General features: G+C 33.9%; 1 protein-coding gene across 3 annotated transcripts in view; it reads left to right on the forward strand.

Moving 5' to 3' along the window:
• FANCL (FA complementation group L) overlaps positions 1-25,849 on the forward strand; it is a 94,476-nt gene that overhangs the window by 37,241 nt on the left and 31,386 nt on the right. For all 3 annotated transcript variants that reach the window (XM_057740642.1, XM_057740640.1, XM_057740641.1), the window contains exon 7: positions 447-515. In XM_057740642.1, coding sequence (XP_057596625.1) covers positions 447-515 — 69 coding nt within the window. The remainder of the gene's footprint in view (positions 1-446; positions 516-25,849) is intronic.

Below are 25,849 nucleotides of genomic sequence, written 5' to 3' on the forward strand. Positions count from 1 at the left end.
AATTGTATGTGTTCATTTTTGTGCATTTCTTGATTCTTTTAACAAGTATTGCCTCTTTAAATAGTGCCTGAGGCTATTTGAGGTTAAATTTTAGACTGAAAGGAAATTAAATATCAACCATTTCGATATTTCACTTTAAAGATAAACAGATTCAGTGTGGTTTACCCCTTAAATCACAATAGCAGCTGACCTGACTTTGGCTTAATTCATTACTCTTTATTCAAAACTGATTGGTTTGGCACCCCCAAATCACCAAATTTTATACCTCTTGAGCTTAACTTGGCTGTTAATCAGCTCTTAATATCTCTATAATAGTGGAATCAAAATATATATAATACATTTGCATTTATAATAATACTTTTCCTAATATATTCAGTTTTTCTAAAATGTTTTTTGGAAATTGTCACCCTGAAGCAAAAATGACCTAATTTTATGCTTTTATATAGTACCCTGCAGAACCACCAGATTGTATTGTGGATTTTCCTGTTTCATTTTCTGTTTCCTGGACACCGCAGGTAAATTCTTGAATTTATTTTAAGTAGCTAAAAAGCACATTTTGTTTACTTATAAGTGGCCATTGTAGATTACAAAGTGATTTTTTTTCAGTTTTCTTTAAGCATTTATTTATAAACAGGACTTTGAGAGTGTTGCTTTCATATTTCCTAGTAGTTAACGTCCATTCTCTCTCTCTCTCTCTCTCTCTCTCTCTCTTTCTCTCTTTCTGCCCCTCCCCACCCCCTACACACACACACACACAAACACACCATCCAGGCTGTAGATCTTTATGCTTCATTTCAAATCAACATGAAGCTCTATTGACAGAAATTTTCCTTTAAATTTAAATCCTAAGGAACTCTTTATAAAGCAGTGAGCAGTAGATTAAAAATTGGGTGAAATTTTTCAGACATAATATCAGAGAATCTTTTTCAGAGGAGAATGAGTTATGACTGAAAATATAAACCCTGCCATTTCTATTCGGTTTTTATTGTTTTAAAGTGTTTGTGCTTAGTGCATCCTTGAACTTAGACTGTGTTCTTTTTGCATATGCTTTGGAACATTCTTACTTTGAGTGAAAAATATAGGAGATTCTTCTGCTCCTGTCAATTTAATTTCTCAATACATTGGTCATATATAACAAGTTAATGTTTTTAGAAGCGCATTGTAAATTGTACCATTAAGTGGATAAAATGTGGTATGATTATCAATAGTTCTGTCATCCACCTTCATGTGTGTGGTTTTTAAAGATCTGGCAGAATGGTGGTTAGATTCAAAGAACAGTCTAATGATGACAGGCATAGTCCTTGTCTCACCTTTCTATTCTTGTGCAAAGTGAAAAAAAATTCCTAGTGACATTTTACAAATATTCTCTAAATGGAGGCTACCCTTATTTTTGTTATGAAATTTTTGTAAGTTCAAGTGAAAATTTTTGCTTACATTTTTAATTATAATATTTAAAGTAATAATTGTATATGAAGATAGTTTGGGGAAAAAAAAGCCTAGCAGGATTTAAGTAGTCTTGTGAAGGGTAAAATATTAATCATACCATATATATTTTAAAAATATTTTTTTCATTTTCTTCTTTAAAAACCAAACAGTTTCCCTCCTTCCAATGGAAATCAAGAAAACACAGCAAACTAAAGGGGAGGGAAGAGCCTGTGATTTGCTTTTGGTATTCTGATATGTTATAAATGTATAAGAAAAATATTTTGATTTTCTTTAAAAAAGAATTGGAATTATACATAAATTGCATACTTTTTAAAAAAATGAATATACACTTTCTGTTTGGGTCTATAAACTTTATGTATTACATGAGATCATGAGATAACATAGTACCTAGATTGTATTAATCATTCCAGATATGCTATCTCTAACTTATAATTTAATATTTTTTGAAATCCCAAGGGTGAAAAATATGTTTTTGATGAATTTCCTGGTTTTTTTTTTTTGATGTAGATAGTCATACAAATTTTCCCCAGACTTTAATCTGTGAGAAAGTTTGCATCTCCTTAAGAGACTGTTTAGCGCTTACCTTATCCTGCCACTTAGCAAAATTAGGTTGTGTCTTTAACACTGGAAAATCTTGGAGGGCATTTTCTTCTAAATTTTGTATCCCTACTTGACACCAGCTCAGTGCCTTACACATATAAGCATGGAATAAGTGTTTATAATATTAATTCAAATTCAGATTTAGATTTAATTGGATCATATGTCAAGTTTTCTATTTTGTGTTCTAAGAATACAGGATTAATTAGTAGTAACTGGAATGTCATGTTCTTTTAATTTAAAAAAAGAATTTATGCTAAATTTCTTACAGATAGAAATTTGGACACCATTTTAACCACAACTCAGATTTTACATGCTTAATATTTTGTCACATTTGCTTCAGATATCTCTCTCTCTGTCTCTCTCTTAGGAATAAAATGTTCTGGGAGCTAAAGCTTTACCCCTCTTTTCCTTCTCTCCTTTCCTCTTTTCTTTCTTTCTTTGCCTTTTTAGAGGTAAACCACTTGCCTGGAATTGGTGTGTATGCTCTCCATACATACTTTTTTGCTTCATTTGTTTATACCATATTCTGTAATATTTGCAATCTGACTTTTTTTAATACAACGTTGTTTCTGAGATTTACCCGTGATCTATGTATTGTATAGTACATTTTAAATGTGTTATCATTTCATTATATGAATTGACCAGAATTGACCAGTTAATTTATTCATTGCCCTACTGATATGGTTATTCACAATTTCTTACACAAGTTTTTACTTAAACAGAGCTGCAGTGAATATTCTTCTGTGTTTCCTTTTACACATGTGAGACTTTTAGTGTGGTTTATGCCTAGAATGAAAATGCTGGGTTGTAGGGAATGCACCTCTTTGAGATTATAAAACATTGCCAAGTTATCTTCCCAAATTGGTTGTATAACTTTATATTCCTACCCAGCAAGGCATAGTAATTCCTACTTTCCCAAATCCTTTCTAAGTTTTAGTCTGATTTTAGTCTGACCTTAATTCTTATCAAAAACTGATAACTCATTACTGTTTATAATCTTTGCCTACTTAAATTTTTGTGTTTTATTTTAAGCATTTTGGATACTAATTATTTATTGGTTATATGGGATATAAGTATCTTCTCCCTGTGGCATGTTTTTTAACTTTGTGTATGACATATTTTGTCAATCAGAAGTTGAATGTTTCAGAGTCATCAGTCTCTTCGTGATTTCTGCTTTTTGTGTCTTGAATGAGAAAATCTTCCATATCTTGTTCTGAAAATATATTCTCCTGAAGTTTGTTTTAAAAGTTAGACTTCTTTTCATATTTAAGTATGAGATAGGAATTGTATTTATACTTGCCTGTTTTATATATGCTCATAGAATTTGGATGTGTCTTCATTTGTAGAAGTCCGGGGTGGTTTCAGTTTTTCTTTTACATATACCACTAAAATGTAGAAAATTTTCAAAGTATAGTATTTGCCTATTATTAGAGTCTAGCTGTACATCGTAAGTATTTTGGTGATACTGCCAGCAGTATGAACTCTTGAGTCTTTTAGACGTGATAAAAGTGTTGGCAGTGTTAGTATATGTTTTGAAAGTATGAAGCAACATCAGACTTCTTTGCTGTGTATGATCTTTTTTCATTGACCTACTGGAAACAATTCTGCTTGTGGGAGTTACTGTCTTTTTTCTTTTTTAACAATTTTTAAACAGTTGTGGTTCTTAAGCAGAATAAATGTTGCTATTATCTAATAACAAACTTACATTTCAAAGATTGTAAATAGGTTCCATATAATTGATTTTAAAAAAATTTCTTGTCTGCTTTTTGTACATTTCCTCTTTGGATTCAGTGTTTCTGGACTTTAAACTTGGAAGATCTTTATTTTCCTTTCTTTTTGTAAAATAATAGGCATGGCTTTGTGGCATCCATATTAAAAATGGGTAATTTTCCTTATGGTCCCTGTCTTCCTGCTGGGTTGATAATGTTTTGATGTATTTTTCTTTTGCTCTGATGAGAGGTCTGCTGCTGCTGCTCTGACATATTCATTTGGATGAATAATTATAACTTGCACAATGTCAAGCTGAAGATGGTAGGGTTTTGTGCGTCATGACAAGCCTAGTAGCCAGTGCAGGTGTCTCACAGCATGATCAGCAACAGCCAGTGTATTCTGGCTCAGAGGAGGCGTTTAGAGTAGTAAGAAATCAGCACCAAGGGCAAGGCTGCTGCTACTACTGCTGCCGTGATATGTGCCAAAGAAACATAAAGTGCTTCTCAAAGACAAGTGACTGCACACCTCTTTTCAGATATTTACTTTGTTTACACAGTCAATTTTCTTTTATAAATTTCAGCATAGAATGTAAGAGTGTTGTGATTTTTATCTTATTCTACTTCCCAATATCAAAATGCTGTAGAATGTATCTAATCTGCTACCTGTGTATATATTCATATAGGTCATATATGTGAATATTGTTGACTAATGAGACCATAGAATGCTCCAATGTAAGATTTTAAGTGCACTGACATTCGTGATTCTATAAAAACAAAATGAATTTTCTCCAGGTTGCTGACCAGCCCAAAATGGATGTTAAAATTGCAGTTTTACCTATAAATATGCCATTAAGTGCAGGCTTAGTGAACTGTCCTTGTCACGCTGGTTGGAATTTTCAGATTTGGTATGATACAGTAAACAGTAGTCTTTATATTTTTTATCATGTAAATTTCATATTCTTGGAGTAGTGCCATGAATACAAGAAGAGCAAAACTAATGATAAAGCCTCTGGCTGATAATCTGATGGTGAATGAAGAAATTGTAATTAAAGGGAACAGCCCTATTACATAGCAGGGAGCATGATCCATTAGTAGAGCAGCAGACTAGCAGTTGGGTATCCTAGGTTCTGTTTACAGTTCAGCCATTGACTTAATTGTATAATTTCAAATAAGTCACATGACTGCTCTTTGCCTCAGTTCATATATACGTGGAAATAAGGAACTTTTTCTCTTTCACAGAGACCTTAAGAAAATAAATTTGGTTTAAAACAAACAGAATGCTAGGGGGAGAAAACCCTCAATATGTATGGATCCTGAGGAAGTGCTCCTTTTTTGACCTACTGGATTATCTTTCTTTCCATTTTTCTCTCTGCTGTCCTTGTTGGAGAACTCATAGTACTGGATTTTTGTTCACCCTTAAATTGGTTAATTAAATATACTTTTGCCGCCTTGGCTGTCTTATTGTTCCTATAATGGTATGGACAAGAAGACATCAAAGAAATCAAAGAAACTTAGTTCATTACTGAGATTATGTGATATGGTAGACCTGTGTGATGTGGTCTGACCTGTTGGACTCAGTAACGTATTAACTGCCTTTTTTTTCCTTTTTCTTTTCTTCTTTTTTTTAATAACATCATTTATTTTATAAGTACCCCTACATTGATTCTATTAAAAAAAAAGAGAGAAAATACGAATAAGCAAAATTAAGAAAATATAAAATCACCTTTAATGCCTTCATTTAGAGTTAGGCTCTCACTGGATAATAGTTCTGAACCTATGCTTATCACTTAACAAAATATTTCATTTTTTGAAACATTATTGATAATGCTGTGCATTTATTATGCCAGATAATCCTTAGAATAACTTAGTTTTTAGTTATAATTGGGTTTACATTTATCCATCCAATTAAGAATGGATATGTTCACAGTCTAGGAACTGGTTATATGTACATTTATTTAGGTCCCCCAGTTAGGTAGCAACAGTTTCTTAATCCACATCTTGTACATTTCTGTTGAGTTTATTCCTAAGTGTAAAGTTTTAGTTGCTATTGTGCATGTGGTCTTTTTTTAAAAATCATATTTTCTACTTTATTTTTATAATGTGGGAAAGCTGTTCCTTTTTTTTTTAAAGTTTATACTTTAATAAAAGCTGTATATGAACATAGTTTGAGTTAGGTTTACAAGGGTTTTTGTTGTTGTTGTTTGTTTTCTTTTTAGGCAAAACAGCATGTCCTAGCCTCCTTCCCACCTTTTTCTCCCTCTCCAGGGTTAACTACTTTTAAAGGTTAGCTGATCCTTTTGATGTTATAATATAATTTATATTATTACATGCTCTTGTAATTATACTACCTTTTGTTTGTTGGTTTGGTTTAGGCATTAGATGTTAACTTTCCACTGTAGATAATGAGGAATTGGCTGTTTCTTCTCCTTTTCCCCACTCCACATATACATGTATGCTTCCTGTCTTCCTGTTCTTCCCCGATAGTTATCTGGTAATTTTGATTGTCAGTATTTAATGTTTACATTTTTAGGATGAGCATATGTGTATACTATGCAGAGATAAGCCATGTAGTTAATTATTATCTTTCCTTTGTTGCTGCAGTTTTTGTTACCACCTAGAGTTAACAGTTGTCTTACTTTTTCATTTCCTTAGTTTTCGATGTACTTAAAACCCATTCAACCCACAATTTTCCGTCAGTTGTCTAAATCTGCTCTTAATCATCTACATTGGATTTTCTATTAGCTTTACTTTCTGGTAGGTTTCATCAGCTTTTCCTAATAGCCTTCCTGTTGAGTTTTTTTTAACTTATACTGTGCTGTTAATTTCAAAGAGTTTACTTCATTGATACATCTTCTTTTGTCCCCAGAGATACTAATAATGTCTTTTTTTCCCCATCTGAGTAGTTTCTATTTCCTTGAGTTACTTTTTTCTGGGCTTATCATCTTTGGTTACCTGCTCCTGATTAAAAGTCAGCTATTAAAAGCTGTTTGAAAGCTCTGAGTGCATGAGTGGGGCTTGTCAACTGTGAACTTCATTGTAGAGTCACCTGAGTGGATCTCATAATGGGGAACTCCAAATGTCAGTGTTTTAGGTCTTTTTGATTGACTGGTCAGATTTCTTGGAGAAGACTCTTCCAGCCTTTTGCCTAGAAGTCACTGAGCAAGCAGAAAATGCTCCCTTGGGGTGAGAGTGGACTAAGACTGTTGTGCAGGAAACAGTAGTCTGAATTAGTAACAGTTAACGCTATGGTATCCTCTACTGATAGGGCTGAACACCATGCAGCTATAAAAGAGAAATGCATACAGCGTGAACCTCCATTATCACAAGGCGGGTAATAAGAGTAGATTTGGAGCTCAGGGGCACAAAGTCATATCCTAGCTAACACATGGTATTTTCAGACTTAAATTTTGGCAGTTCTTAGTTCTATGTAGCAGTAATTTTTTTTCAGTTTTATGCTTTCTTGCTGATGTATACCAATAGATTTTTTTAGATGATTTTTTTTGTCTAATGGCTTTGTTAAACTCATAATAATCAGTAGTTTCATTGAATTTTCTATGAACATAATCGTATTGTTTGTAAATGATAGTTTTAGTTCCTCCTTTCCCATCTTTACACCTTTTTCTTTTCTTCATTTTTTTTTTTTTTTTTTTTTTTGCCTTACCATTCTGGCTAGGATATCTAATAAACTGTGAAATATGAACAGTAAACACAAGCATTCATGTCTTCTTCCTGATCTCAAATGAGAAACTTCGTTTTCATCATTAGGTAGATTTTTGCTCTGTAGTTTCTTATACTGATATCCTTTACCAATAATTAATGGAATTTATTTCTGTTTGTAGTTTGCTAAGAGTTTTGTTATGAAAGTCGAATTTTTTCAAGTATATTCTTTATCTGTTAGATTTTTCAAATGGTTTTTCTCCTTTATTCTGTTAATGTGGTTAATTACGTTGTTTGATTTCCTAATGTTAAACAAATCTTGCACTCTTGAAATAAACCCAGTTAGGTTATGGAGTATTTTAAATCTATATGTTGATCAATTGGTCAATAGATAAACATACATACATACATATATTTGTATATACACATACAATTTCCATTATATATTATATATTTCGACATTCTATTTCTTTTGCATCTGTGCTCATAAGAGCAATTCCTTTGCAAATCTGCTTCAAAAATTTGGTTTTGTTGCCTCTCCAGTTCTCCCTGTTTTTGTGAGATTATGCCTTAAAGGAAAAAACAGCAACAACATAGTAAGTTTGGGAATGAGGGTAAAATTAGATCTGTATATTCAATCCACCTTCCTTACCTGGTATCTGTAACCCTCTTTTTACATAATTTTAAATGTGTGGTTTTTATTTTATTTGAATTCTAATGTACAGACTAGTTGTCAACATAATGTTAAATTTGTTTTTCATTGCTTTCACCAATGGGCTGCTAGTTAAAGTGAAGTATTGAACGTTTTAAATAAGTATGCTCAGTATGAATGGGGTTCCACATTTCCAAGTAGAGGCAAGTGACGAAAGAAATAAATCCTCTGACTTGTTTTCCTGTTTTGTATAATTTGGAGGGGATGAGTGTGGGAAGTTTAGGGTTCTTTGGACGTTCATAGAACTTAGGTAAGATAAATAAGAGAACTGACTCGCAAAGATGTACTAGGGAAGTTATATCCTATTTTTAGTGCTTTATTAGATGAAATTGTATATGTATTATGGTCAAGTCTTCTCTTTTCAAGTTACCTTGAAAAAGTACATAAACAGAAAAGCAAGAAGCAACATTTTTTCAGTGGGAAATAGTTTAAATGCAACAGACATTTAATATCTACAGATGGTCCCTGACCTAATTTGACTTAGGATTTTTCAACTTTACACTGGTGCAAAAGCGATACACATTTAGTAGGAGCCTTATTTTGAAGTTTGATCTTTTCTCGGGTTGGTGATATGCCAAATGATACTCTTTGTGATGCTGGACAACCACAGCCAGCCACAGCTCCCAGTCACAAGGGTAAACAACTGATACACTTAGAACCATTCTCTACCCATACAACGATTCCGTCTTTCACAGTATTCAATAAATTACATGAGATATCCAACCCTTTATTATAAAATAGGCTTTGTGTTAGATGATTTTGTCCAGTTGTAGGCTAATGTAAGTGTTCTGAGCATGTTTAAGGTAGGCTAGGCTAAGATGGTATTCCATAGGTTTGGTGTATTAAATGCATTTTCAACTGTTTATCTGGACATAACCCCATCATAAGTTGAGGAAGGTGTGTACTGTATGTATAACACTAAGCTGGGTCCTAAGGAGTTTAAGGTGAATTAATCAGGTTCTAACATTGTAGGATAGGCTTTCAGGAGTAACTTTCAGTCTGATAAGGAGAGAGGTACTTAAAAAGATAATTTCAGTAAAAGATGTTGAGTGATGTGGTGAGCCATTTTGATAAGATGGAGAAGAGGCACATAATTTAACCTGATGTGGTCAAGCAAGTTTTCTGGATAAAGTGTTACTTTAGCTCAGTGTGTCTTGAGAAATGAGAAATTAGGCTTGAGAGGACGTGTGATACTTCAGGAGAGAACTACCGTGGGTAAAGAATAAAGGCATGACATTGTAGGAGATAATACATGCATTATACATCGTTTGGAACTCTGTAGTCAGAGATAAGACTGGAGCTTTTGCTTAGAGTTAGGCAGGGTCTGCTACACCAGTTCTGATGATCTTGGACTTTATCCGCAAAGTGATGGGGTTATAAGGAAGAACAGTGACATAGTCAGAATTTTGTTTTATAATAGCATTTCTCAGAGTGGTTTTTTGTTTTGTTTTGGGCTGTTAATAGAATTAAAGTGGAGAAAGGACTCTAATCTAATAAATTTATGAAATTCCAGTTTTAAGTTCTATTTCTTGATTTAGGATTTCTCATCTTTCTTGGATGCTAAGATGTATTATAAATCTTTAGCATGACCTTTTTTTTTTCTTCTTCCTCGCAGAACACCTGTAGATTAGTTTTCAGCAAAACAATTTCTTTTTAATAGGTCACTTTGTATGTGTAGAGGAAGGTTCTAAATGAGGATGGCAATACTATAGTGAAGAAAACAGAGAGGCAGCTGTGTACTTATCCATGCAGGCAGTAATCAGAGTCTGTTCTAGGTTAACTGTTGCAGGGAAAGAGGAGAGGGGATTGTTTGGGGAAATTCTACAGGTTATATTGACAGACTTGGTGATGGATTGAGCGTAAAAGCTCATGGATTACTGCCGCTGCTTCTGATGGGAGTGAATAGATTAGATAGATGGTAGTACTACCAAGGGAGGTAGAGAATGCAATAAGAAGAGGTTTAGAGGCAGATTCAGTTTGAAATGTGATGAGTTTGGCATGCCTATGGTATATCTAACTAAATAAATGTGTTTAGTGAGCAGTTGGATATATGACTGAATCTCATAGTTAGTTTCTTGCCAGATTAAGGAAGAAGATCAGTATAATTTCAGTTGATTTCTGAGATTATCAAAGTTAGTTTAAGCTTTGTGGAAGATTTGAGATAATGTGCATTATGAGCACATGAGATACTTCTGTGGAATGGGAAAATTCTTCCATAAATTTAGAGACCCAATGAGACTAGTAGTATGGAAGAGGTTTTTTATCAGATGCCTTCAATACCAATTTAAGGTACGTTAAGTGTTTTACCTGCTGATGTTAATAAATCTGACTTCATTATAGACCTTCATGGTAGGCTTTAGAGTTAATTCTGCTGGATCACTGTGACATAGTAAACACAGAGTCTTAAAGTCTAGGTTGAATTTTGGCTTTATCCTTACAGTGCCTGACCTTGGGTAAATCACTTAGATATTACCTCCCTCTTTTTATAAAGTCATAGATTGCATGACTGTGGGTAAATTGAGGTATTGTATATGGTAGTGCTTTTGAATTGTAAAGTGCTATACAGTTGTACAAAGTGATATAGGGAGGTAACACAATTTGTGAATTGGTTAGCTTTTAAAATAGCAAGAGTTAATATGGACAAAGAAATGATATCTCTCAATATACATTTATATTATATTGTATAATTACATATATAAACACACCCACATCTATATATAACAAGTAATTGGTGTCTCTTTTTGTATGTTGAACTACATATACTCCAAAGACAATATTTCTGTTTATATGCAACAATCAAGAAGTGTTCTGGTATTCAAAAATGAAATAGAGATGATTAATGCAAAATGACCGTCAGCCTCAGCAGGTTACCTGGTTGTGGCAGATGACTGTATATACATTGTACCACAGGTTACATAGATGAGAGGTGTTGAGAGAAATATTGTTTGGTTTTATAGTTTTGCTGGTTAATGTATTAGTAATACTTGGACTATAGAGGAAACCAATAAAATGTTCTTATGTAGCAAGTGTCCCACATTAAAGAAAATATATAAATATCAGTCTCCAAATGGCTTATTAATATGGTGATTTATATTTTAAAATACTTTTGGATAAAGATTATCTTAGCTAACATCAGTGAAGCAATTTTACTTCAGCACAAACACAATTTATTAATATTCTCTACCTCATGTTTTATCCCTGTCAGGGACTCTCTCTGGTAAATTGATGCACTATGTCTATTTGTACTTTTTTAATCCAACAAGTAGTTTAAAATATGTGAGTATTGGTATACTTGTGCATGTGTGTGTGTGTTTTAAACCATCCTTTTGGAAAAATAGATGCCCATATTGAAAATAAAGATCCAGTAGATTGAAGACAGAAAAAATAACTCAGATATGAAAGACATGTTAATTCAAATGTGATCTGCTAGAATCACTGATTAATACTTTCAGCTATTAAAAATACACTTACTTTCACCCTTTTTTTGTGCTAAAAATGAAGTTGAATATTAGAAGCCAACCCAATTTTGCAAATGGTTTTAATGAAGCAAACCAGAATTTTGGAGTTGGTAGATAGCAGAGGCAATGGGACGGTGTGTGTTTTTTTTGTTTTGTTTTTTAAAGGATGTCACTGCTGTTAGGTAGTTCCTTGTCTTTGCTGTGAAAGTAACATTGGTAGCCAGCAGCACACTGGTATTCTATCTATTAGTTTTGACCTTATCTGAAAGCAAAGAGTTTTGTGACCATTTATTTTCTTATTTTGTTGTTTTAGTGTGAGTAATAAAAATTAGATATAGTCAACTTTTTTTTTTTTTTTTTGGCACACAGGCTTAGTTGCTCCGTGGCATGTGGGATCTTCCTGGAGCCGGGATCGAACCCATGTCCTCTGCATTGGCAGCCGGATTCTTAACCACTGCGCCACCTAGGAAGCCCATATAGTCAACTTTTTTGATGAGAGGAATAGCACCCTTTTTTGGTATGACTTACCTGGAACAAAAAGCTAGACTAGTTTGTTTTTTACTGACTGGCCTTTTATTTTTTAATGTAAAACTTGATTTTAATACAAAAAGAAGTTAAAAACAACATATATTAGAAATGTATTTGAACCAAATACTTAAGGTCTTAAGTAGCAGTGTACAAGACATGATTTTTCTCAGAGTTAACATCTGAGAGATAAAGAAGTAATGGATAAACAACTACAAGGTTTGTTCATCAGTCAGGGATCAGGCTGCCACAATATCTAAGCCGTATCCTGGCATTCTTAGCATCTTTTTTTTTTTTTTTTTTTTTTAAATTTTATTTATTTATTTATTTTATTGGCTGTGTTGGGTCTTCGTTGCTGCACACAGGCTTTCTCTAGTTGCAGCGAGTGGGGGCTACTCTTCCTTGTGGTGCACGGGCTTCTCATTGAGGTGGCCTCTCTTGTTGCAGAGCACGGGCTCCAGGCTCATGGGCTTCAGTACTTGCGGCACATGGGCTCAATAGTTGTGGCTCACGGGCTCTAGAGCGCAGGCTCAATAGTTGTGGTGCACGGGCTTAGTTGCTCCGTGGCATGTGGTATCTTCCTGGGGCAGGGATCGAACCCGTGTCCCCTGCATTGGCAGGCGGATTCTTACCCACTGCGCCACCTAGGAAGTCCTCTTAGCATCTTTTATTTCATTATTTTTTAAAATTGTGGTAAGATACACAAAATTTACTATCTTAATCATTTTTAAAGGTGTAGTTCAATGATGTTAATACATTCAAAATGCTGTTGCTACCATTACCACCATCTGTCTCCAGAATTCTTCAAATCTTGTAAAACTGAAACATTATATGCATTAAACCACAACCTCCCATTCTTCTCGTCCATCATTATCTAGTAACCACCATCCTACTTTCTTACTCTGTGGTTTTGACTATTCAGAGTACCTCACGTAAGTGGAATCATATAGTATTTGTCTTTTTGACAGGCTTATTTCATTTAGCATAATACCCTCAAGGTTCCTACAAGTTGTCGCATATGTCAGAATTTCCTTTCTTTTTAAGACTGAAAATATGCCATTGCATATACATACCACATTTTGTTTATCCCTTCCTCCACTGATGGAGTTGAATTGCTTCCACATTTTAGCTCTTGGGAGTAAGGCTGAGTTGTGCAATATAGCTCTTTGAGTCCCCACTTTCAGTTGCTGGATCATATGATAATTCTATTTTTAAATTTTTTGAGAAACTGACATACTGTTTTCTGGAGCTGCTGTACCATTTTACATTCCCACCAACAGTGCACAGGAGTTCCAGTTTCCCCGCATCCTCCCAAACACCTGCTTTCTGTTAATAGGTCTGAGTGAAGTAGTATTTATTGTAGTTTTGACTTGCATTTCTCTAAGTGATATTGAGTATCTTTTCATGTACTTACTGGCCATTTGTATATCTTCTTTGGATAAATGTCTTATTCAGTTCCTCTGCCCATTTTTAAATTAGGTTGTTTTTGTTGTTGTCATTGAGTTTTAAGAGTTTCCTACATATTGTAGATATTAATTCTTTATCAGATATTTGATTTGCAAATATTTTCTCCCATTCTGTGAGTTGCCTTTTTACTCTTTTTACTCTGTTGCTGTTGTCTTCTGAAGCATAAAATTTTTAAATTTTCATGAAGTCCAACTTATTTTTTTCTATTGTTGCCAGTGCTTTTTGTGCTATATTGAAGAAATCATTGCCCAATCCAGTGTCATGAAGCTTTTGCCCTGTTTTTTTCTAAGAGTTTTTTACTTATAGCTCTTACACATAGGTCTTTGATCCATTTTATTTTTTATATATGGTGTTAGATAAGGGGACAACTTAATTATTTTGCATATTGATATCCAAGGTCTTGGCAACCTTGTCAAAAATCATTTCATCATGTATATGAGGGTTTCTTTCTAGGCTCTCTATTCTGTTCCATTTGTCTATATATACACTGTCTTATGCTAGTACCACAGTGTTTTGATTCCTGTAGCTTTGTAGTAAGTTTTGAAATCAGGAAATGTGATTTCCTCTTTGTCCTTTCCACTCCCCCCCCCCCCCAGCTTTGTTCTTCTTTTTCAAGATTGTATGGCTATACATGGTCTCTTAAGATTCTGTATGAATTTTAAGATGGGATTTTCTGTTTCTGCCCCAAAAATGTCATTGGAATTTTGCATTGTCTTCCAATTCATGAATGTGAGTTGAGATTCCTTTTATTGATGTCTTCTTAAATTTTTTTCAGGAGTGTTTGTTTTCATTTTATAAATCCTTAACCTTCTTGGTTAAGTTAATTTCTACGTATTGTAGTCTTTGATGCTATTGTAAATGAAATTGTTTTCTTAATTTCTTTTTTGGATTGTTCATTGTTTGCATTCAGAAATGCAACTAATTTCTGTGTACTGAACTTTGCTGGTGGTCAAAGTGGTATCCTGCCACTTTGCAGAATTGATTTCTTAGTCCTAACAATTTGGGGGTGGTGGGATATTGAGGGTTTTTTACCTATAAGATTATATCATCTGTAAGCAGGGATAATTTTACTTCTTCCTTTCTAATTTGGTTGCTTTTAACTTCTTTTTCTTACCTAATTGATCTGGCTAGAACTTCTGGTACTGTGTTGAATAGAAGTGATGAAAGTAGGTATCTGCCTTGTTCCTGATCTTAGACAAAAATCTGTCAGTGTTTCAACATTGAGTATGATGTTTACTGCAGTTTTTCATAATATGGCTTTTATTATGTGGTAGTAATTTTCTTTGATCTTAGTTTGTTGAGTGTTTTTATCATGAGAGGGTGTTAAATATTGTCAAATGCTCTTTCTGAGTGAGTTGAGATGATCATATGGATTTCTTCATTCTGTCAGTATAGTCTATTACATTTTATTGATTTGCATATGTGGAGCCACCCTTGCATTCCAGGAATAAATCCCACCTGATCTCAGTGTGTAATCTTTTTATTATGCTGCTAAATTTGGTTTGATAGTATTTTGCTCAGGATTTTTTGTCAGTATTCATAAGGGATCAGGGTTTTTTAGCTTTCTTTAGGCTTTGGTATAGGGTAAACATGGCTTCATAAAATGAGTTAGGAAGTATTTTCTCCTCTTCAATTTTTTGGAAGTTTGAGAAGGATTGGTGTTAGTTTTTCTTTAAAATGTTTGGTATAATTCACCAGTGATACCATCAGGTCCAGGACTTTCTCTGTTGAGATCTTTGGATTACTGATTCAGTCTCCTTACTCCTTATTATTCTATCAAATTTTCTATTTATTTGTGGTTTAGTCTTGGAGGATTTTGTGTTTCTAGGAATTAGTTCATTTTATCCAGTTTGTTGACATACAATTTTTCATAGTTCTCTCTTATAATTCTTCTTGTTTCTGTAGAATGGTAGTAATGTCCCCACTTTCATATCTGATTCTAGTAACTTGAACTCTCTTTTTTTCTTAGTCCATTTATCTAAAAATTTGTCAACCTGTTGAACTTCTCAAAGAATCAACCTTTGGTTTCATTGATTTTTCTCTATCATCTTCCTATTCTCTATCTTACTTATCTTTTCTCTAATCTTTAGTTCCTTAGTTTGGTCCTTTAGTTGTAAAGTTAGGTTGTTGATGGTGAGATTTTTCTTGTTTTAATGTATGTATTTATAGCTATAAATATCCTCTTTAGTACTTCCTTTGCTGCATTAAGTTTTTCTATGCTGTGTTTTCATTTTTGTCTCTAAGTGTTTTCTAATTACACTGTTTGATCCATTGGTTATTTAAGAGTATTTTGTTCAATTTCCACAAATTTGTGAGTTTTCCAGTTTTCTTTCATTGATTTCTAACTACATCCTGTTGTGATTGGAAAAGACACTTTATATGATATCTATGTTTCAGAATTTATCGATAGTATTTTGCAGCCTAAAACATGTGTTCTGGAAAATACTCCATATACATTTGGGAAATATGTATATTATTTTGTTACTGTGTAGAGTGTTTAATATAGGTCTATTAGATCTTGTTGGTTTGCTGTGTTGTTCAAGTCCTGTTTCCTTATTTTCTGTTATTAAGATTGGGATATTGACATCTCCCAAATATTATTATACAGCTATTGCTCTTCAGTTCTATTAATTTTTGTTTCATGTTTTGATGGTCTGTTATTAGCTGCATAAATGCTTATAATTGTTATATCTTCTTGCTGTATTGAACCTTTTGTTAACATATAATGTCCTTCTTTGTCTCTTGTAACCTATTTTGATTTAAAGTCTGTTTTGTCTGATATTAGTATAGCTTCTCCTGTTCTCTTTTGGTGATTATTTGCATAGAGTATCTTTTTCTGTTCTTTCACTTTCAGCCTGTTTGTGTCTGTGGATCTAAAGTGAGATTCTTATAGACAGCATATAGTTGGATCATGTGTTTTTATCCATCCTGCCAATCTTTGTCATTTGATTAGCGTGTTTAGTCTGTTTACATTTATAGTTATTACTGATAAGGAGGGACTTAATCTGTCACTTGGCTACTGTTTGCATATGCATTACAGTTACTCTGTCCCTTATTTTCTGCATTATTTATTTAGAATTCAGTTGATTTTTTTTTTGGAGTTAAATGTTTAAATTCCTTTGTTATTTGTTTTTTGTGTATATTGTATAGCTATTTTCTCTGTGGTTGCCATCAGGATTACATTTAACATCCTGAAGTTATAACCCTCTAATTTATACCAGCTTAACTTCAATAACATACATAACTCTGGTCCTTTACAGCTCTATACCTACCCTTCTAGGTTGTTGTCACAAAATTATATATTTATACAGTGCGTGCTCAAAACTGTAAACTAATAATTCTATTAAATGCCTTTGTCTCTTAAAGTATGTAGAAAACAAAATGTGAAGTTACAGACCAAAGGTTACTAGCTTAGAGTTGAGTGATTTTTGGCTTAAAAAAAAGTTAATCTTTTAAATCATGTAGAAAACAAGGAGTGGAAATAAAAACCCATTTTTACAATAATGCTAGCTTTTATAATTGCCCCATGTATTTACCTTTACTGAGATCTTTATTTCTTCAGAGGGCTTCATGCTACTGTATAATGTCCTTTCATTTCAACCTACAAGACTTCCTTTATCATTTCTTGCAGGGCAGGTCTAATAGTAGCAGACTCCTTTTGTTTATCAGGGAATGTCTTCATTTCTCCTACACTGATGAAGGATAATTTTGCCAGCTATGGGATTTTTGGTTGACTTTTTCATTTAGCACTTTGAGTATATCAGCCCACTGTTTTCTGGTCATCAAAGTTTCTGATGAGAAAACCACCAATAGTTTTGAGGAGACCTTACATGTGATGAGTCACTTCTCAACGTTTTTCAAGATTCTCTTGTTCGTCTTTTGGAAGCTTGATTATAATTCTGTGTGGATCTCTTTGAATTCATCTTACTTGGAGTTCATTGAGCTTCTTGGATGTGTATATATATATGTATTTCAGCAAATTTGGGAATTTATCATCTATTATTTCTTCAAATATTCTCTTTGCCATTTTCTCCTTTACAGACCATATGTTGGCCAACTTGATGGTGTCATACAGTTCACTTAGGCCCTGTGCATTTTTCTTCAATCTCTTTTCTTCCTATTTCTCAGACATAATAACTACCATTGTCCTATCTTCTTGTTCACAGATTTTTTTGCCTGTTTAATTCACCATTGGATTCTCTTAGTGAATTTTTCATTTTAGTAATTTTTGGCTCCATGATTTCTTTTTGTGTTTTTTGGAAGGCATTCTTTCTCTTCGATATTTCCATTTTGTTCATACATTGTTTTCTTGACTTTCTTTTCATGTTACTTTAAAGCTTATGTATCAGTTGTTTCAAATTCTTTGTCTAGTAGAGATACTCTCAGGTTTATTTTTGGAAACTGTTATTTCTTTTCTATTAATATTTTTCTTTTGAATCAGGACTATACTATGTTTTAAATGCCTTGTGAATTTTTTGTTGTTGAAAACTGGAAATTTTAATCATATAATGTGGTAACTCTAGAAATTGGATTCTCCCCTCTCCCCAGAGAGGAAAGATCAAAATCTCTTCTGCTTTTTGTCTATTTTTTTGTGTTCGTGATTGTTGTAGGCTGTCTCTGTGTCAAGGATCAGCCTGAGGTGTAAACTTAGGGTCTTTTCTGGTCACTTTTGAGCCTGTACCTTTCCATGGGCATGCAGAGTGACTTCCAAAATTTTCCTATAAAGGCAGTTATCTTTTTTTTTTCCTTCCGGTTATATTGAGATACAGTTGACATATTGCACTAAGTGGTGAGCTGTACAGCATATTGATTTGACTTCCATACATTATTAAATGAATACAACAATAAGTTTAGTGACTGTCATCTTATATAGATACAAAATAAAAAGCAAAAAATATTTTTTCTTGTGTTGAGAACCCAGGATTTACTCATAACAACTTCATATATAATGTACAACAGTGTTAATTATATAATTCAGGTACATTACATCCCTAGTGCTTATTTTTTTTATAGCTGGAAGTTTGTACCTTTTGACCAGCTTCATCCAATTCCACCTCCCCCACACCTCCCCTCTAGTAACCACAAATATGATCTCTTTTTCTATGAGTTTGTTGTTTGAAGTATAATTAACCTACAACACTTTGTTAGGTTCTGGTGCAGAATATAGTAATTAGATATTTCTATACATTTCAAAATCATCACTGTTATAAGTCTAGTTCACCATCTGCCAGCATAGAAAGATATTACAATATTATTGAGTAGATTCCCCACACTGTACATTTCACCCCCATGACTCATTTGTTTTGTAACTGGAAGTTTGTACCTCTTAATTTTCCTCACCTATTTCACTCATTCCAGTTGAATTGTTTTTGAATGTTCTAGTCTTTAATGTCTGACACTCAAAAGGGGAAAAAGAGAAAAATGAAGATGGGTGGGGAAAGGGGCAGTGGCTCCTTAAGTACTCTGCAAGTCACTTCTGCAGGAGAGGGAGCGACCTACAACAGTGGGAGGAAGTGCCACAGTAATATCCAGCTGCCTCTGCCGCTTTTATTCTCAGAGGAATAGACAGTCAGTCATCAGAACACAGATGCCTGATATTTGGGAGACAGATTCCTTTTTTCCCACCTGGCTCCTATAAGCTGTGTGCAAGGTACTTCTGAAGTATATGCAGGGCTGCCTGTCAGAGAGCTGGGGGCTGGGTGATGGGTAGCCCCTGCTAAGCTAAGAGCTGAAATAGACCGAAGTTGCCAGCCTTCAATAGACTCCAGAGTTCCAAAACAGTTTCTCTCAGTCCATTTGTTGTCTAGGTGGGGAGACAGATTCCTGGTGCTTTCTACCCAGTCATCTACCCAGAATCCTCTCCAAATTAGCCTGACTTTTTTTTTTTTTTAACGGTCTTCAATATAGGATAGCTTAGGACTGTGTTGGAAATGCCTGCTCATTTTCAACATAAACTTGACATTTATTTACTTATCCCTCCCTCTCTCCCTTCCTTATCCTTTTTATTAACAGTTGCTGCAGTCATTCTGTAATGGCTACAATGGAGTGAATATGTTTCATTGCACTTTGAGGGCATATATACTCTGCACATGACTTACAGATAGTAGCAAATCTTTTAAATCATCAGTGGTCAGTTATAGTAAAAATAAACTGTAAGAGGTGATGTATTCTTTATGGATTGTGTGATAGAGAATAGCATTTGATTAAATATATTTATAGAGATACCTACAGAAAGAGTTGAGAACATTAATGAAGCTTGCAAATAAGATCAAATGAACAGAATATTTGAGAGATTTATCATCTCTTTAAAGATATCTGATTGGGAATATTGCAATTAAAATTAAATTTCTTTAAAAGTTTAATCTCTCGATATTTCCTTATTCTATTGAAGCCTTTTGAATCCCTCAGAGATAAAGACAAAAATGATTATTAGAGGATTTATCTGCACATATTATAGGAAAGTATAAAAAAATCAGAGTGAAAGCAACTGTTGCAAGTACTAGAAAATTATGCTATTAATTTAAGTGTCATCAGAGCACAAAAGATCACATTCTGGGACTGTAAGAAAATTATTAAAATACTGGAAATAATAGTACTTAAGATGAAGATATTATACTCTAAGATCTGGTTAAGTGACTGACATTATTATATCACTTCAGGTATTATAAAAGTAACAAAATGCTTTTAAAGATAATAAGCGTTACATTTTGAGATTGGCAGTGTTCACACTTTTCTGCTTAAGTGCTTTCCTAGTTTAACATAATTTAATAACAGTTATGGGGGAATAGCTGACATCTTAGTTGCCCTATATATCACTTCTCCTTCCTTGTCCAATATATACACATTATATATATATACACACACATATATATACATATAAAAGTGATAAAATTTTATTCTCTGAGTGGTGGGTTTATGAACAGTTACTCTTATGCCTTTGTCCTTGCTGTTAGAAATATGGCTGTTTTGTAAATTTTTTAGCTCCAAAATGTTGAGAAATCTATTGTAAACCTACTGCAAAGAAGGTACTGCTGTATAGATTCATTACTGTCCAGAAATCAGAATGAGTGTTTTTTTAAACAGCTTTATTAAGGTATAATTGATATACAGTAAACTGAACACATTTAAAGTGTATGATCTGGTGAGCACTGACAAATGTTTACACCTGTAAAATCAATCCCACAATCAAGATAATAAACATTTCCACAGCAACTAAGTTTCCCTTCCCCCCTGCCTTTTTTTTTTAACAGACATTAGCTGCTGTTCAGTAACTGAGCTAATTGGTTTTAATTTATTTTTTATTATTTATTTATTTATTGGCTGCATTGGGTCTTTCTCTAGTTGCAAGCAGGGGCTACTCTTTGGAGGCTACTCTTCATTGCAGTGCATGGGCTTCTCATTACAGTGGCTTCTCTTGTTGCAGAGCATGGGCTCTAGGCATGCAGGCTTCATTAGTTGTGGCACATGGGCTCAGTAGTTGTAGTTCTCAGGCTCTAGAGTGCAGGCTTTGTCGTTGTGGCACACGGGCTTAGTTGCTCTGTGGCATGTGGGATCTTCCCAGACCAGGGATTGAACCTGTGTCCCCTGCATTGGCAGGTGGATTCTCAACCACTGCGCCATGAGGGAAGTCCCTCACCTTCCCCTTTTTAATCTCTCCCTTCTGTCCCTCTTTTCCTTTCTCCTGACCCCCAGGCAACTAATGCTCTCCTTTCTAGAGTTTTATATAATTCTATGTACTTTTCTTTGTCAGGTTTCCTTCCTCAACATAATTAGAGACTTATCAGTGTTGTAGCATGTAATATTATTTCATTGTTTTTAAGCTGTGGTACTCCTTTTTATGAATGTAACCGCGTATTGTTCATTTACCTGTTGATGGACATATGGTTTGTTTCCAAGATGTGACTATTACAAATAAAGCTACTATGAACATTAAAGAATGTCATTATATGAAGACATGCTTTCATTTTTCTTTGGCAAATACCTAGGGTTAGAATGGCTAGATCATATAGTAGGTGTGTATTTAACTTTTTAAGAAACTGCTGAACGGTTTCTTTAAAGTGGTTATGCTATTTTACATTTCCAACAATAGTATTTGAGAGTTACTGTTTTTCATCCTTACTGACATTTGGTATGTCCAGTTGTTTTCATTTTAGCCATTCGAATAGGTGTGTAGAGGTAGCTCATTATGATTTTAATTTGTGTTTCATTAATGACCAGTGATGTTTAACATTAAATGCTTGTCATCCATATATCTTCTTTGGTGACATGTATATAAATCTCTCACTATTGTTAAGACGTCAGTTCTCCAAATTGATCTGTAGATTCAATGCAATCTCAATCACAATGCCAACAGATTTTTTTAATTGACAAAATGATTCTAAGATTCATATGGAAATGTAAAGAACTTAGTCCAAAAAAGCTGAAAAGTTGGACTAATACCACCTGATTTCAAGATTTAGGTTTGCCTTAAAGGTAAATTTATATCTATCAAGACAATGTAATATTAATATAAAATATGACAAATAGATCACTGGAATAGAGAATTTAGAAATATAACTGTGTATACATAAAACTGTTTCCAGTGAAGGTGTAGAAAGTTCAGTGGTCAAAGACAGTCTTTTCAATAAATGGGAAATAATTTGCTATATGCAAAAAAAATGAACTTCAATCCATATGTAAAAATTAATTCAAAATGAATCGTAAACTTAATGTAAAACCTTAAAACAGTGAAACTTCTGGAAAAAACACAAGGAAAAACTTTGTGACCTTGGAATAAGCAAAGGTTTCTTAACACAGTATGAAGAACAAGTTGAGAAATTGGACTTAATCAAAAATAAAACTTTTTGTTCTTGAAAAATACAGTTAAGAGAGTGAAAAGACAAGTTATGGACTAGGAGTAAATATTTGCAATTTATATATCTGATAGTGGACTTGTACTTAGAATACATAAAGAGCTCTAAAAACTCAATAATAAGATAACAACCCAAAATAGGCAGAATATTTTATATAGATATATATTTTGGGTATTTCAGATGCATCCCTTTTATTACTATTAAAGCTTTATATAAATTTCATGAGGAAAGTTTTTTCAAAATAGGCTTATTAACTCTTGGAGAATTGACTGTATGTAACTTCCCTTTTTGGCAGATGGCTAGGAATCAGGTAATTCTTGCTCCCTACTTCACTTCCTTTGTATCCACTTTTTACTCAGCCATATTGCTTGTTTGTTTCGTGATTGTGTATCTTGACAAAATGCCTCACCTCAGGTCTACCACGTCTCTCTCTTTGCCCCAGAGTTCTTCTAATGCTAGGACCAGTGATGCTTATGGGAGCCACTAGGCATACATATGTATACAGATCTGGAAATGTGAGAGAATTCATAACCCCCTTAGGGCAACTCGACCAGTCAGGAATGGAAGCCAGTGAATAAATGCCCCTGAATTCTGTTTCTTGGGTGGCAATTCTGAGGCGCTTTCTCTATAACTTTTCACAGAGTTCCCATTGACCACAGTGAGCATCTTGAAAGTACACCCTTACTTTTAGCTTTCTCTCCTGTCTTGTACTCTTTCCAGTCCCTACTCCCTCAATCCCTGAGATTAATTTGAATAGCCTGTGTGTACACAAGCTCTGGCCTCAGGCTTTGCTTTTGGGGGGGGAGATCCCAAGCTCAGATTATCATTGCATGTATCACTTAATGTTATAGTTACAAATAAAGATGATATAGGACAAGGGTCCAAATATACCAATTATACTTATGGCCCAGAAATTTAGCTTCCTTCAAAAAATCCTGATGGTTGCCTTTTGCTTGTTTGATTTGTTTTTCTAGATTGAACAAAACATTTAACCTTCTAAGCAATATAACTTGACATGCCTTTTTAAAACTCAGTTTATAATTCAAAGAGTGTACCAGTCTTCTCTCAAATGATGTCCTTACACCTACAGAACTCTCTTTACAGTTGCTGTCAGCTTCCTTTGACTTGTCACCACCATTTGAAAAATTTTATGCAGCTTCTATACAATAATGGGCCACAGCTACTAACTTCTTAGCTTGTACGTGTAACCCAGGTTCTTTGTCAAGTATGAAAAAAATTATTAACATTTCAGTAATCAGGACTAGCATGTTTTGAAAAGAGTTTAGACTTAAGCATATAAGCAGTTCATCAGTAGATGGTGACAGGGGAAACCAGAGCATCAATTTTTTTCACTAAATATACATCCTCTAGCCATGGAGTTAATAAGAACATCTTCATCTCCTTCGCTATTTATTGGCTATGTGTCATGAGAAAATGTGATACCCTTCAAGTTTCGATAGAATACTGATATAACCTAGTTTTCTGATGGTTTATTTATTAAACATAAACAAGAATATCCAACTTGACCTTCCTCTGCTCAGATATTGCGGTACTTGATTCATCATACTTTCCAGCAATAAAAATTGGCAAGCATTTCCAAAATAGACTGTGAGTAATATAAAACTATTCAGGAGATAGAATATGCCTTTTAACTTTTTTGGTAAGGTCATGATGTGGTGACGTTTGACCTGATGAACTTTCTAATGGTTCATGATCTAAAAGTTTAAATGCCAAATCTATCATACAGAACAGAATGTTCAGAATTGTGTTTATTCAGAAATTTTCAGTGCATCAACACAGGGATCTTACATACAGATCTTCTCACTGAGAAGCATGTATACAGAACAGCCCAGGTATCCTGATTTCAGTGCAGAGAATTTCATTAAATACCTTAGGTGAACCTAATATTAAATTGATCTCTTATTAATATCTTTATGCCTGCTCTTTTTAAATCATGTCAAGATGTCTATTTTTTTCCCTCAAGATTAATACATTCTTTTTAATCTTCTAATCTTTGCTTTTCACGCAGGAAGATTGGACTCCATATCAGGGAATATCTTCCCTGTTAAACCTAGTTCCTGTGCTCCCAGTGCATGAAATGTTACAGATGTATTTTTCCAATGCCTGGTGGTTATTCTCTGACTTTTTTTCTGTCATTGCCCTACCCCCACATAAAAATAGAATGAATGAAAGATACATAGATAAAATAAGGTAGTGGTTGGTATGTCTTCAACATGGAATGCTGCAAATCTTTGGAGTAGGTAAAGTAGAATATAGAATGTACACTTCTCACCTTGTTTTGTATTTTCTAACTTTATCAGGATTTCTCCTTTTAAAATTTTTTTGATGCTTTAAGGACAAGAGGTTGTTTAGCATCACATCCTCTCCCTTCCCACAGCAAGGCTTAGGTGAGAGGCTTGTCCATCGTTACCTTGACTACAGGGATACTTTTCTTCTCTGTAAGACAGTTTATTGCTTTTGGGACACTAAGCCTTTTCTTTGTTTGTTTTTTTAGGTTTTAAAAAATTAATTTTTTTAAATTTTTTTGGTTTTTCTGCTAATTTCTTTTGTCTTCTGCAGTTTTTTTTTCTGTATTTTATTTCTTTTAATCATGTGTATGTGCAAAAGAGTCTGACATTTACCTTTGATTAATGTATTAAGCAGTTGCAATATTCTAGGTGTAATTTTTTTAATTTGTCTTATTTTTTTTTAATTTTTATTGGAGTATAATTGCTTTACAATGTTGTGTTAGTTTCTGGTGTACAACAAAGTGAATCAGCTATATGTATACATACAGCCCCTCTCTCTTGAGCCTCACTCCCACCATCCCTGTCCCACCCCTCTAGGTCATCACAAAGCATCGAACTGATCTCCCTGTGCTCTACAGCAGCTTCTCACTAGCTATCTGTTTTACATTTGGTAGTGTATGTATGTCCTACTCTTTCACTTCGTCCCAGCTTCCCCTACCCCACTGTGTCCTCAAGTCCATTCTCTACATCTGCATCTCTATTCCGACCCTGCCACTAGGTTCATCAGTACCATTTTTCTCAATTCCATATGTATGTGTTAGCATATGGCATTTATTTTTCTCTTTCAGATTTACTTCACTCTGTAGGACAGATTCTAGGTCTATCCATCTCACTACAAATAACTCAGTTTCATTCCTTTTTATGGCTGAGTAGTATTCCTTTGGATATATGTGTCACATCTTCTTTATCCATTCATCTATCGATGGACATCTAGATTGCTTCTGTGTCCTGGCTATTGTAAATAATGCTGTGGTGAACATTTTGGTACATGTTTCTTTTTGAATTATGGTTTTCTCAGGGTATATGCCCAGTAGTGCAATTGCTGGATCATATGGTATTTCTATTTTTAGTTTTTTAAGGAACCTCCATACTGTTCTCCATAGTGGCTTTATCA

This window comes from Hippopotamus amphibius, chromosome 7 (genome assembly GCF_030028045.1).
Source record: "Hippopotamus amphibius kiboko isolate mHipAmp2 chromosome 7, mHipAmp2.hap2, whole genome shotgun sequence".
In the NCBI taxonomy this organism is placed as follows: domain Eukaryota; kingdom Metazoa; phylum Chordata; class Mammalia; order Artiodactyla; family Hippopotamidae; genus Hippopotamus; species Hippopotamus amphibius.